General features: G+C 45.0%; 1 protein-coding gene across 3 annotated transcripts in view; it reads right to left on the reverse strand.

Annotated features, from left to right (window-relative positions):
• NPAS2 (neuronal PAS domain protein 2) overlaps positions 1 to 15,046 on the reverse strand; it is a 104,028-nt gene that overhangs the window by 43,428 nt on the left and 45,554 nt on the right. For all 3 annotated transcript variants that reach the window (XM_075426633.1, XM_075426641.1, XM_075426650.1), the window contains 3 exons: positions 9,877 to 9,930; positions 4,518 to 4,666; positions 1,291 to 1,382 (listed from right to left, as the gene is read on the reverse strand). In XM_075426633.1, coding sequence (XP_075282748.1) covers positions 1,291 to 1,382; positions 4,518 to 4,666; positions 9,877 to 9,908 — 273 coding nt within the window. In that variant the 5' untranslated portion in view covers positions 9,909 to 9,930. The remainder of the gene's footprint in view (positions 1 to 1,290; positions 1,383 to 4,517; positions 4,667 to 9,876; positions 9,931 to 15,046) is intronic.

A 15,046-nucleotide genomic window follows, 5' to 3' on the forward strand; every position in this document is an offset into this window, starting at 1 on the left:
AAAATAAGATTAGTAGAAAAGCAAAAAAGAAGCGAATGATGAACAGCTGACTCAACAGGACATCCCAATACCCAATGTTACCTTGAAGGGCGTGGAAAATCACAGTGGCAAGAAGGTGATTTATAAGCTGGGAAACTAAAAACAATTGTATTAATCTAAAATTGTGTGGAGTACAAGTAGAATCAACAAAGGCCCAGCTAGTCAAGACAACTGCCAATTTATTGCTATCTGAGGCAAATATTTCAGTGCAGACTGAAGGAGTTATGTACGTTAAGTTCCTGCACACTGAGATGGCAATTGCGGGTTGTCGGCACAACGTGAGCAAAGCGTCTCTTCATGCTGAAGCAGGGGACTCTCATGACAATGAACGGCAATGGCCAAGGGACCACGAGCCCCTGGGGCCAGCAATGTCCCGTGGCTTTGTGCCACCCCTTGGTGGGCCAGGCTGCTCCCCAGCATCCCACCCTGCCCACGGCCAGAGCCTGGATCACACCTCATGTTCACATCATTTGTAGGAGGAGGAAAAGCTTGTTCCCAAAGGACACTGTGGGGCCATGCGACCTCCACGTCTTTAGTACAGAAGAAGATCATTGCTAAAGAAGGTTCTAGCTGTTACTGAGAGAGAAAAATACATTTTAGCAGCTCATTTGCATTTCATCTCGAACCTACATAAATGCCATTGAGTCACCTCCCTTCGAATCCCAGCTAGCATTAAAAGCACCTATGGTATAATTTAAAGGTAATTTAAAAACTATCATTGCAAAATAACCCTGCTCCTGTTAGAATAAAAAGTGTTTGAGAAGGGCCTTGAAAATCATTAGAGTGGAAGTATTAACTGTATCAAACCAAGAGGAACTGTCAGGTTTTATCTGCTTGTACAGCACCTAGCACTAGAGGGATGTGACACTATTACTTTTTAGGTGCTAGTCTTGCAAAAATATTAAGTAATAACAACGCCTTCCAAGAACAGGAGAAAAACTGCCGCATGCCCTTTTCCTCACCTCTGTGTAAAAATCAGATGTAACCTGTGATTTGAATCTCTCCCCTGGATCGCATTTCTTGGGAGCCCCTGTACAGCCTTGCAGGCTGCGGCAGCACGGTGCAGCGGCACCGTCGAGAGTGAAGAGCAACATGCGGGGACTCTAATCCCTTGTCCCACTGACAGCTCTGCTTGACGGTCAAATACAGCAGTACCCGAAACCTCCCCTTCTGGAACTGCGGGTGACATTTTATTCTAGACGCACAGGCATATCCACGACAAAAGTAGGAAAGGTATATATGCATGTTCACCTCCAACATCAGCTGGGTGAATTCTTCATTGCTGAGAAATGAAGGCTTCCAGTCCTGCTGAATTTCAGAAATCTCCGTCTGTGCCGAGACTTCTAGACAAAAAAGATTTCGTTTTTTTAGATTAAAAAACCCTTGTATCTTGTAACCCATATAAGTTGCTATGAAGAGATAGGAATCACCTTTATATTCAAAACTGCAGTTTTCAAGCACAAGTTTTGCATACAGAGATAATAACGACTATCTATACTGGGGCCAATTCTGAAATGTTTTCCTCATTTTTCACTAGCTCAGCTTGAACTGACTTCAGTGGGAGCCTGTATTCACACAGCCATTAGCCTTAAGCAGCATTACTTGGGTATTGATTGAAAGATAAAACCACTTTGCACACAATTAAAATCTAGGCAAGGAATAGCACGTGCCAAATTGGTATTTACAATTTACAGCTTCAAAATTAGGATGCCAGAGGGCTAGGGTTCAGCCTACAGCTTGCATGCCAAACAGGGAGCAGCAAGAAAACCATGACCCCAGACAGCAGGGGTATTGCTCCACTCTCCAAAACGCAAGCGAAACATGACTGCTTGCACTGGCAGCAGCGTCGCATCCCAAATCCTGCCCAGAGAGGAGGGGTCTCCTGCGCTGTCAGCCTCTGAGGATGACCCTGCTGTGTGAGACACCAGAGGGGCTTTGCCCTGCTGTTGGCCAAGCCTGGCCCGGCAGCAGCCTGAGAGAGGACGCTCGCTCCCGGAGGGCTTCCCACACAGTGGTGCAGGCGTACGGGGGTTAACCAGTCACGGCTTCGCACTGAAACTGGGCACCATGCTGGGGGTAGCTGGGTGAACCATGGTGAGCCATCTCCTTTGAAAAACAGCCACTCACGCTAGCTCTACCTGAGTCAGACAGGGTTATGGGAGACAGATCTGATCATTTAGAGAGACTTGAGCTGGTTTTGTTCACTGCTTGCTCCCCTTGTCTAGGAGTGCTCCCCCATTCAGCACCAGTAGTGAGGGGATGCTGAGCGCAGCCTGTCTTCTCCCTTTGGCACCACCTGCTTATTAATCCTATTGATTAACACTTCCAGAGCATGTAATACCCAGCGCTCCCTATTCGGAGCATGCAGGCAAACTGGCCAGAGAAATGCAAATGGCTAAATGATATTAAAGGCAGTAAATTTATATGAGTGCCTGTGCACATTGTTGCCTAGAAAAAAAATCAAAACTTCCATTCAGGATTTATTAGCAGAGATGCAGCCGTCTGCTTCTAGCAGCTCATTCAACACGCTTTCTGCACTGCTGGGGGCTGTCACTGATACCACAGCGGCTGTCCACAGCCCCTGTGGTCTTTCTTATACAGAGATTTCAAAACCAGAGTAAGGAAAAAGACAGATCCACCCCGATCATATTTTTATTATACAGTCTCAGCATATAGGATACTTTGAGCAGATCCCTAGCTTGGAAAAGCTGATAGACATGAAACAGTGACTATTTGAAGAAGTATTTGAGATTTGGGAGATTCTGTGGATTATAAAGAAGGAGACTGTTTATGCAGCAAAAAATTGAAAATTGACCTCCTCCTCCATTGTAACTAAAATCTTGGTTTAGCCTACTAAATGAAAGGGAAACACGATTGAATAAACCAAATCCAAAGTGCGCTGAAGGTGGTCAACATTTTTAAATGCTGATGCTTTGTATCATATTGTGTGACTACTAATCTAGTTTAAAAATAGATAACATATTCTTTTTTTAGCAAGTGCACAAAACCCTGCCACAGTTTGACGCAATTGCTGTGGAAGGATTTGTGACTGTTAGCTTTCTTTTACCTAGTTGTTCTTCTAGAAATGAAGTGTCTTTTGGAGTAAATTATTTGGGCTATCGGCTGCACTTGTCTACACTTCTTCAAATCTTGTGTGATTGTTCTTTGCTTTGCTTTCTAATTTAGCGTAATTCACATCCTCCTTTAATCTGCCTTGGGCAGCTAAAAAAAAAAAAAGCTATGTTATTACTGTCATTTTTTAATAGGTATATAGAATTATTCAACTTTGAGATGTCCTAGTCCTGCCCTCCTGTACAAAATAATCTTGTCTATGGCAAAAATTAATTTAAGGAGAAACTGCATAACAACAGAACTACTATAATTATTTCCTCAATAAATTTGACATTTTTGACTCTGTTATGTTGGGAGTTGTAAGTGTTTTTATGATCTTTTTCTTTTCACCCAGAGCTCTCCAGGGAGCAAGTACAGGAGGTGCTGGATGAGTGAAGGCAACCCTGGTGAGGAGGTGCATCAGCTCGTGAGAGTACTTTCTGCTTTGTGGGACCAGGGACATTCCCCACAGTCACCTGCTGAAGCCTATTTCTCATAGGAGCAGAGCAAGGATGTCCCATTTTAAACCAGTGCCCTGATTTATAAGGGACACGCATTTCAATTGTCTGCTGCTGGCAGATGCCCATGCGTCAGGGAGCCTACAGTGTTCCTCTCACCGACTAGGAACTAGACCAACCAGACTAGATCAGCAGGGCCAGGAATCTCCTCTGCCCTCTGTGTCTAAGGTACTTAACTGTCACTGCTGCGTGCATTTTTAAAAATAAACTCCTGGCATTCCAAGGCTGAACTTTACTGTTGCAACTGCACATTGTCCAAATGTGACGTAGCTTCCGCTTGTGCAAAGCACAAGCGTGTGTGAAGCACGGCAGCTATCTGTGGACGCAATTTGCTAAAGCCAGCTTCAAAAATTGGGGCCTTTTCTGGTCTGAGTTTTCTGCTTGCTGTGGAAAATTGAGTCCTACACAGTACACTGAGGAGCAGGGGGCTGAACAGATTGCTTCCCTGCATTTTTCTGCAGAGAAGCTGGGGTGAATGCTTTATTCTTCTGCTCAGAATATTGCAAATTTCAAAGAAGGGAATCTTCCCTCTGCCTCCAAATTTCTCTTGTTCACAGCATCTCTCTTCTTTTCGTGTGCTGCAGGGCACTGGTGCCTGCCTTCCCTTGGTTCCTGCCTTTCGCCCCCTTCTCTAGTAGGTTGACAGTCATCTGCAAGTAAAGAGCAGCCAAGGAGATGGATCTGGGTAGCACAGTGCCTGCAAATTATCTTTTTTTGATGAGACAGAGAAAACTCAGAACCTTATGGTGGCACTTTTAGGCCCCTCGAGCTATTCTGATAATCACTGAAGGAAACGGGATATAGTACTAACCGTCTGGCAAGTGCGTGAAGAGCTGCAGTAAATCTTACCATTGTGTTTCTGCAGAAAACCAATGACTTTTTCCAGCACAGTAGTTTTGTCCATTTTGCGAGTGTTGCCTGGAAGCATGGAGCTGAGCTCTTTGATGAGAACATTGAACTGATCGCGCCTCTTCTTCTCAGACTTGTTACGCGAAGCCCTGTAGACAGGTTAAAAAAGAAAAAAAAGGATGAGTAGACTAAGAGGAAAAATTGTCCTGTACCTGCTCTTTGCAGTGTATATACATAGAAATTAGCTTGCTATGTGCCTCAGCATGTGAAGATTGACGCTGGCCTCCAGCAAAGCTGCAGAGACAAGTAGAAAGTGACTGTTCCTACCATCTGCTCTTGTCTTTGGGCCCCTTTTAGAGTCCCGTGGGGAGATGGAGGCTCTGCTTGCTCCTCTGTGCTGCCTCTGGACACTCTGGTTGAGCCTATCACATCAGCATTAAGCCTGTAGGTGAACGAGCTCTGTCCATCTCCCAGGCATGTGCAGGATCTTGAAAGTTCACACAGACTCTGAGGAGGCACTCAGAGCAACAACAATACTGTGACAACAGTAAAATCATCCATAAAGGAGAAGAGTGGAGACTGGTAAAACTATGGGTCATACCCATCTGCCAGTTCTAACAGGAGAGAGGGGCCCTGGTCCTGCAGCTTAGTGATTGCAATCGAGCTGGGTCCACCTAGAGAGGCCTGCCCGCTTTGGTCACGGGTCCTCTTACTGCCTCCAAGCTGGCTTACAGAAAGGAATCAGGCTGTTGTCTTCCAGTCATTAAGTCCACGGAACCTGAGCAGAGGTTGCTGCAGCTCCCGTCTAGTTCATGTGCCACCTAGTTCAGTCTCCTTTCCAAGGTGACAAGGGCAAGTATGAGGGAGGGCATCAGCACATCTCATCCCAGCATGGACTGGGTCTGAGGCTGGGATGCGTTCCCAGACCAGAGAGCTCCAAAATGTTAGCAGGGGTCCCCTGCTTGCCCCTAATCTCTGTGTGCTGCTGAGCAAATCCCTTAAGGTCCCAGTGCCCTGACCCTTTATGTGTAAAACGGGGACTCTGCACCTTTCTTCACCAGTCTTGTCTGTTCAGCTTGCAGACTCCTCAGCGAGAGCCTGCTTCTGCTGCTGTGTTTGAAGAGCTTACAGGAAGAAAGGACCTGATTTCATTTGGGCTGTTTTGGCACCGTCGTAATACTGTCATTAAGGCTGTTGGTAACCTTTTCAGCGTGTGCACTTTATTTTTTTTTTAAATTATACCTGTACACAAGCAAGTGTTTTCTGAATTGTTCCTATGAATACGACAATCATTCTACCTGGAGGGTATCACCCACACTTACGTAGCCATGTGAAAATAGAAATAAATATAACCCAGAAGGTTTGTCTGCTCTTCTGAAAGGTCCTCAAGCAGACAAGATTTGCCTTGTTAATTATGTAAAGATCTAAAAATCTGGTTACTTCTAGACAGAAAAGAACAGTCAAGAGACCAGTTCTCACTCTGAGTTTCTCAGTCCCAGCTAACTCTGCTGTACCTGACAAGCAGCTCTGGACACACACTGCTGAAAATCAGAGCAGAATTTAGCCCAGCATCTACATCCTCCCCCCAAGGACCAGGATGGCAATAAACATTTTCAGCAGAGAAATCACTGCAGAGGCTTCTGGATGTTACTACTGACAGAGGGGTAATTTTTGTTTGTCTTGCTCTCAACCCTGAACACACTTGGAGATACGCTGGATAGAAGCCAACACTTGATTATTTTACAGCTTTGAACACAAGAGATTGGGTGGATACTGCCTGACTGATTTCAGCCTGTTCTTATTACAGTGCAAAAGGCTGTCAGAACAAGATGTGAAAAGCTCCAGCCTTCTTCTATTTCTGTACAGTTCAAGGGGACGTTAAGAACATCAACATTTTACTTCCTCATAATTCAATCCTTGGTTCATTTTAAGCTCAAAGGGTCTTGATTTCCCTGAAAATAAAATAAAACACCAACCGTCTATAGGGAAACTGTTGCTTTTTCCGAAAAAATAAGGACGACCTGACAGAAATATAAAGTATCTATTTTTAACACTTGACATTTTATTCACAAAGGACATACAAAAACTCCTCTAGTGGAAATAACTCTACCGAGATCTGAATCGATGATCACACTAAAATCTTAAAAAGGAAATAAAATGAGAAAAAAACCACAGTTAGGTCATCTCAACTATCCCTGCACAGTTGTAAATGCTTTGTTCAGTCCAGTTGTAAATGTCTTAAATAATGCAGTTTTCATCACTTCCCTTGGAAGATTATTCCCTAGTCTTGCTTACTTCACTGCTAGATCATATCATTTACAGTAAGCCAAAACAGTCTCTGTCTTAATCCCATACTGTTTGTCCCAGTTCTCCTCCCTCCTCACTAGTCCAAAAAAATGCAGCATATCCAAGGGGAAGAAGGAGTCACAGTACGAATAAAATCTGGACTTTTAGTGAATACAGCTAAAAGCAATACAGAACAGCTTGAATTCAGAATGATCAAAATGACCAATTTAACTTGTGTCATAAACAGCCATCTTTATTCTCTTATATATTTGCTGCTTGTTGTCTTGAAGAAAGACTGATACTTGCTGACTAGTAGCCATTACATCTTGCTGATTTACAATGAAATGTGACCTTACACGAAATTTCATATTTCTTTTTGCTGTCCAGTGGGATACGTTATATACGCATCAAAGCAAGTAGCCGTACCACATACCTTCAATCAGATTCTTAAATTTACTTTTTATTGGAGTGGAAAATGGCAAATGGTAGTCTTCATTTATTAAGCACTTTCTGATGGTTCACTTCAAGCTGGTTTTGGTTGGAATTTGGAATTCAATTGAATAGCAAAAAAATTAATTTAAAATAATTTACTATTACAGCAAACTAAAAGAAAAGCAGATAGAGAAAATAGCACAAAGCACACTTTTTGTTTAAAATTAATACATCTGTAAAACAAAACAAACCTCATCTAGCATCAAAGAATTGAAAATTAAATGATGGTTTCTGATCTCCAGAAGATCAGAAGACCTCAAAAAGGTCTTCGATGTTCCCAAGTGTGGTGCCATCACATCTGCCTTTTAGCCCTCGGGTCTTTGGAGGGACATAGTGCCTTAGGGAGTCAGATGGTGCAGAACGGGGCTCAAAACAACCAGTGTCACGAAGGAAGAGATATGCATCTTGGCCAAATCTGAAACACTTGGCCCAGGGGTGAGAGTACAGACGCCACTCCTCGGGAGAGGGTGGACCCTCTTCTCATGTCTGTGCAATGCAACCTGTACGTGCCTCATAAATTGCAGCAGACAGTAAATGGCGTGCGTGTGTGTGTGCCAGTCACACTTCCATCTTGAGAAACCCAGCTCCTGGCTTGGGTCCATCCCCAATCCTGAAATCTCCAGTCTCACCTACTTTTAACTCCAAAAATGAAAGAAGAGAACAATTTTCTGTGCTTTTTTTACCCTGTCTAGCATTTCTCAGCACTGAAGGACCTGGTCCTTATACCAAATAAAAGAAAACAAAGAAAGCTTTTTGCCTGCAGCATGGGACAGATGAGAATCCTCAGTTTTCAACACACAACAGCAAAATGTTCAGCCCGTGGCTTCTCCCAAGTTTGACTCTCTTGAAAGCTTTGGAAGAAAACCTGTAGCTTTTAAATGAATCTGAATGGTTTTAGTGTACTGTAGCAACTTCAGACCTTCCTGAAGTCTCTCATGGTTTCAAACTTAAATTCAAATTTAGATTTATTTCTAAAAAGCAAAATGTACTTAAATTACAATTTAAAGAAGCGGTTTCCTTTTTTTCATTATCAAAATTATCATATTTTTATCCACCTTGATACAAGCTTGCCCCAGAGTAAGACAAAAATTCCCTCCAGGAACAAACAGCACAAAAACCATACCAGATGGTGATGACAATTGCTGATAGTGAGGATACGCGTTATCCTATTTTCATCCTATATGCATTCTTTTAATGTGGGTTTTTTTTAAACAATTAACACGCAAATATCTTGAAGATCATCAGGCCGTAAGTGTGTGAAGCGGTGATGCAAGGTGGGCTCCCTTCCCCTGCTGCCCCCTTCCCTGATCCCGGGGCTCTGGGGACGCGTGGCATCTCCCGCTGGCTACACCCTCTCCGCTGAGGCATCTCTTTGCGACGTGGCCTGGCGGCAGGAGGCAGCCCTTCCCCGAATCCACCTCCTCCCCTGGCCCTAGGTTCCATGCCTGGTTGGCAGATGGTTGGGCAGAGCTGTACCCCGTGTTGGCTCTCTCCCAGTCATGAAGCCCCCCATGAAGAACGGCAGCAGCTCAGGGGACCCCCCCTTGCAGTCCTAAGGGGAGGCAGTTAGGTCGGTACTTTGCTCCCCGTATCAAAGGCAGGCCTTGTGCGGCTTGAGCATGCACACACGAAGAGGAGGGAGCGAAGGGGAACAGTTGAGCTCGGCTGCAGCCCGCGCTGACCTATATTGGTGAGAAAAAGCTGCAGGGAGGAAAGAAGCGGAGAAAGAATCAAAAGAGATGAAACTGGATCAACTAGTTGTGTCTGGACTGGAAATACTCTCATTAGAGGGAACCAAGGGGAAAAACGCGGGCAACCCACCGCTCCCTCTAAAGCAATTAAACTGTGGGCTGCGGTATTGATAACCCGTCCAGAAAAAAAACCCTCAAATGCTTCCAAACAGCTTTTCCGCAGATGCCAGTCAGACCTGACAGTTATGAAGAGTTTTATTGCCATGGGTCTTCTGCCTTGAAGCACACCCTTCCCCTCCCCACAAAGTGTTCAAAACAATTTCCCGCCAAGCAGGGCTTGATGATGGAGCACAGAATGTACGTGAATAAAGGTTTGTGCCAGTTTAGGGCTGACGCAGCACTTTTTGTGAGCTTTCTCTGCTCTGAAGGTAACTTCTGGGTGTTTTCATTACAGTGAGATAGGCATTGCTGAATAAATGACCACCATAATAGGGAAAAACCCCACTTTTTTAGTTCTTTTTCTTTTGCAAAATGTTTTTTGTAAAAAACCCCGCATTTTCAGACACTCGGGAAGCTCGGATGATGTATTATAGCGGCAGGAGTACATTGTTGGTTCTTCAGTTCTCGTGTTCTGCAGTAATGCGAAGAAAACGATCAATGCCTTGGCTTCTTTGACATTTTCCACAGGAAACATTGCTATGTTATTTTCTTCTTACAGGGCAGCCAAGAAGAGGAATCTGTGAGATGGCAGGTTTTCAAGTTGTGCTTGGCTGTATTTCACTCTCTCTCTCTTTGATTAATTGATTATGGATAAAACAGCTTCTGCAGCAACAAACAGTATCAAGCTCATCACAAGTTAAACAGAGAGTTATAAAAGAAAAAGCACTCACCTCTTTGCCCTGTCTTTCTCATCTTCATCCATTAGATTGTCTAAGCAGTTCTTTCTGTTGAAGGAATGCGAGAATCATTATGAAATGTCATTTTGTTAGCTCTACTTGCAGGTTAATCTCAGAGTCGCTCTATTTCATTTTAATAACAGAGTGATGATATCCAGGTCAGATAAACGTGCCAGCAGTGCTTTATGCCACAGTGCTTGATTTTAGGAAACATCCATTGTGGATAATGCTACTCCCGAGCGTCATGCTAGCCTTAGGGGCCCCAGCCAGGGATCAAGGCTCCCAGGCACAACATGGTGTGCCGGCGCAGTGCAAAACCAGTTACTCCTTGGGGGATGTTTTCGTGTGGAGGTTACTCTCTGCAAACTTGCAGGCTGGATGAACTCTGGGGTCTGCCCAAGTGGAAGAGGCATTTTCAGCCCCGCCCCGTTCCCCCAGAAAACATCCCCAGTGCAAGAGCTGGTATCACCAATGCCTCTGACTCCTCAGGTGGAGCATCGTACTGGGAGGCTCTTCATCCTCCTCTGTGGCCCCTGACCCGAAGCCAAAAGACACAGTAATAACTTTACTGACTTACACCTCAAATTCAAAGTATCCTCACAAATCCCACTGCCTACGCTGCACTCTAAAAACACCCTCCCCCGGCCCAGACAGACCGTGAGCACGGGGACCATGTCATCCCCATCACTCTTTTTTGCTAATCTTCACTGAAATGCTGTGACCTGCCATCAGGTTTAGACTCCAGTTGCTCCAGCAGTATGAGCTGTAAGGAGAAAGTACTCTGATCACAAGATGTGTTCATAAAGCCACAGAGTAAAAGGGAGTAAATTGGGTAAATTAAGTATAAATTTGTTTAGGCAAGGTGAAGGGAAAAATACAAGAGCAGCCCAACTGAAGCCTGAGCTCTTCAGAAATACTTGTCGACAGCTCACTGCCCACCCTCCTTTGCTCCGTGGCCTTCTGAGAAAGGGGTGCTTGAGCTGTAGCCACTTCAGCCCGAGGAGGAAGCCCTGTGCTGCCTGCAGCCTCTCACAGCATCTCAGGTCCATGTCAGAGCACAACAGCCGCATGCTGCTGCATCCCACACAAATGTTTTCCGAACCGGCAGCACAATGCCGCTACAAACCCTGGATATTGTCAAAGCGTGATTTTCAAAGCAGCAGTGTAATGACAGGCAATGATAACACTTGCTTTCAAAATCAATGTTTCTCATTTAATGAGTCCTCAACATGTAAGAGGTGAATAAAATTGGAGGGGGGGGGGGGTGGAGAAGGGAAGTCAATTGCTATGCATTATTTAAGCCCATGGTATTTTCCACAGATGAGTCACACAGAAATACGCCTGTTTAAAGAACATTTTATGAAAAAACAGGAGTGAAAACTTATTGATAGTAAGAACAGTGGATAAACTCCCTCCTTCTGCTACTAGTTCTCTTACAGCAATATTCCACCTGCTCATTACTCAATAGTTCACTCAGAACATGAAACTACCCTGCAATTTTTTATCAAATATAAGACTAATGAGGAATTAAAGCCATGGGTCACTGATTGGAAAGGAAAGCTACTACTTCATGCCATTCAGCTCATTGATGGATGAGCATAAATAGGAAATATGAAAGCCGAGGGATTGACTTTGTTGCTTGCAAAACAGCCATCAGCCATAACACAATCCATATTTTAGACTAGGAAAATTTATAGAGCCAGTTAAATTTTATTTACCAGTATTTTACAAATACTTTAGGTGGTTATTCACCCACTCCCAGAATCAGGCTACTAGCGCAACAAGTGTGTCTTGAAATAATTCAGGCTAAAATCTAGTGAGCAAATGCAGTGTTTTTTTTAATTGTTATTTGCTCACATTACAACCAAAATGTTCAGCTATGTTATTCAAGAATAAAGAAGGCTTCAGTAATATGGTAAGTGTTGGCATTTAGGATTTTGCTGTCTTTCTTTGCTAGACCTTTGCTCAAAACGCTCTGTTGCGTGCACCCTTTTTGAATCTAGGATAGGACAAGCGAAATGGGGCAGTGTCAGCAGAAGAATTCACTTTCCCTGAACCCTTGAAGATCTTCCTCTGCTGCACCAAGGTCTCCTCTGGCTGTAACAGATTCACAGGAGAAAGCAGAGGCACAGGGATGAGAGCTCTGGGTGGCTCTGAGGAAGGATGGGGGTGGATGGGGCAGTCACCATCAGCGCTGCTTAGCCCCAGCTTTTTTTGGGAGGCAGAACATACCTAATGGAAAGGGGCTTTCTACAGCTGTACTCTATAAACCATCAAGGAATTACACTGCCAGGAAGCCTCTACCCTTATAAGAGAGCAACAGGTCTAACTGGTCTGTTCAGCCAAGGATTTGGCTAGATCTGTAGAGCAATTCATGGCCAGCTTCCAGTAAACAAGGTTTCTCACTGACTGACATGAAATTCTGGACCTGCTGTGCTGTTGCTAGTGTTAGACAATATCTGATTGTCATTTTGCTTCTCTTTGCTCACACAGCAAAATCTCCAGAGCATCGTAAGCATTGCTAACAGCGTTTGCCAGTACACATGTACCATATGAAATTAAAACTGTTCTCAATAAAATAGATATGGCAAAGTACACAACTGCTGCAAACCGTTACTGCCATCCCTCTCCTGAGTCACACCAGATGCTGGCTTACACCTGGAGGAGAAATCCACCCCACAGAGCTTAGGTATGTGCTTAGTGCAACCTGTTTGCTTTACGTTAGCCTCTCAGTCCTTCAGCTGTGAGGGTTCCAAATAGCAAACTGGAAATCTACTCTTTCATCCTCGCCAGTGCCTGGTTTAGGAGGCAACTCTGACTCACTGCAATGACAGAGGCAGGCAGTAATTGCCATCGCTCTGTGCCGTGGTTCCCCTGCAAAGACATGACACAAAAAACAAGTAGTACACGGATTTCTCAAAATTTGAACAATCTTTTCATGCTAACAGAGAGAATTTGGAAACCTATGGGTAACAACAACATGATGCAACTCCTGCAAATGGAGTATTTAACACTGACAGTTACATTCGGAGCTTCATTAATATCATCATTATCAACAAGAAGTGAAGAAGCTACCACTCAAAAAGATGGGAACCACCTGCAATAAGGAGGAGAAAGCTCACGTACTCCTATCATGATGGTACTCAGACAGATACAGTGAAAGACGCATACCCACAAGCAGGGGAGACTGGCATTTTGGAAATAAAAGACTGGCCAAAATTGTTAACCGTGTACCCTCGGCTTTGTTATCAGATGGAGAATTACAGCTCAAACATCCCCCCCACATTCATTCATACAACGAATAGTTGCTCGGGAAAGAAGTAATTCAGGCAGAGTGCCAGCTCGCTCCAGGGAATCTCCAGAAGAAAGGTTGCACATGTTTATTTTGATACATTCTACTCCCAGTGGACGCAGGGCTTGCAGTATAAAATTCATCTGGCACTGATCACCTTATCCTGCACTGGAAACATGTTTTTTAGTAAGTTAAACTGCTGCTGTTCCGTGTGGGTGAGGTTGGTTTCTCTCCTTCCTGCCCTACTGCTCATAAGGATATGCTATAAAATGACTGACACTCACAGGTAAGTACTCAGCTGTTGATTTCCCAGTAAGTTGCCATGTGGCCAGCTAATCTCAGTTCCTACAAATCAGCCCAACATTTTACAAGAATTTTTAGTCATATTCGTTTCACTCAGCTGAAATAAATCAGAGATGTACATCTCCATTAGAGGTCCTGGGATGTGCCTCAGGAAGCCTGGTGAGAAATCACAGTGCTTGTGCTCCACTGCCCCTAAGTTGGGCATCTGTGGAGAAAGACTGGGCTTCTCCTCTCCTCCTCTTCCCTCCACGGCATGGTGGGGTGTTTGCCTCCACCACCCCACAGGCCTGCTTGGGCTGTTCAGCCACTTGTCCTGTGTAGGGTGTGCTCAGCCCTGGGGAGAGGGGTGCTGCCCGCCATACCCTGATGTTGCTCCCCACCCACTACAGCTATACCTGAGCCCTTCCTCACACCTCACCATCAGGCCACTTAGGATGCTGGTACAACACCACCATCCTAAGCAAAGATGACGTTCTAGCACTTGGAGAACAATCATCTCACAGACAGGGGATAGGCAAGGGAAAATTGGCACACCAGGAAGAAGCATCTTGAACTACCTTCTGGCCTCTGGGCAGACCCTCCCCAACAACAGTTATCTTTGTGAAGAGGGAAGAAAAAGAGCAATAGTGTGGAGGGAAGACATGCCCCCCCGTGCCTTCCAGACACATTGCTGAGCCTCCAGGGCCCATCTCTGCCGAGCATCTTCTGCAAGACGCCAAGCACTGCCTCAGCAGGGAGTTACTCTCCAGCTCCCTCTTTGAAAGAGAGGAAAGAGGCTGTTAGTGGAGAGCTCGGCGCTATAAAGGAGACATGTGGGTATGTTCGGTGGTTCAGGATTCAAAAGCCAGATCCACCCACGCACGGCATCCCATGCATAGTGAGTAGGATCCAAGACATGGGAAGAAGGCACTGAAGGGGAGTACAGCCTGTGGGCATGAGGCAGGGGGGACAGCTTCTGGCCACCCACTAGCACAGGGGACAGTGTGGCTGGGTTGCTGTGCTGGCACGTCTGCCAGGTCCCCTGCCCGGGGACGATGGACAAAGTCTGATGGACACTGCAGTGGGGCAACGGTGTTGTCTCATGGGTGCTGCACAGTGTGGGTTAGATGGGCACTTGCCCACACTGGGGACCAACACTGTGGCTTGGCAGTAGCAGCTGCATCCCCTTCTTCTCAGCTGAGGCAGAGCTCTGAAATGAAGTAAACCACACTAAAAAGTAAAGTATTTCCCTTCCAAGCCTTGCTGTGGGGGCAAAGAGAAAGATGAGCAACTGGGAAGCGGCAGGAAAGGTCACAGGGTGACAGGCAAGAAGTGACCATCTGAACATGTTAAACGCCTTGTTCCATGTTTCCCTGGGGATGAAGCACTCAGATATCCCACCATGAGGGCTATGGCATGAACACAAAGCAGAAGAATTTGTATAAACACAAATCAGAATAAATCAGCAGATTCATAGACACATGGAACTGAACTGTGCCCCTCCATCCTTATTTTTCATATGTAAACCCATGAACTGTCACAAGAACATGCTGGAGTCCATAACTAAACATAGCACAATACCACCCGTAG

This window comes from Opisthocomus hoazin, chromosome 1, assembly GCF_030867145.1.
Source record: "Opisthocomus hoazin isolate bOpiHoa1 chromosome 1, bOpiHoa1.hap1, whole genome shotgun sequence".
In the NCBI taxonomy this organism is placed as follows: Eukaryota; Metazoa; Chordata; class Aves; order Opisthocomiformes; family Opisthocomidae; genus Opisthocomus; species Opisthocomus hoazin.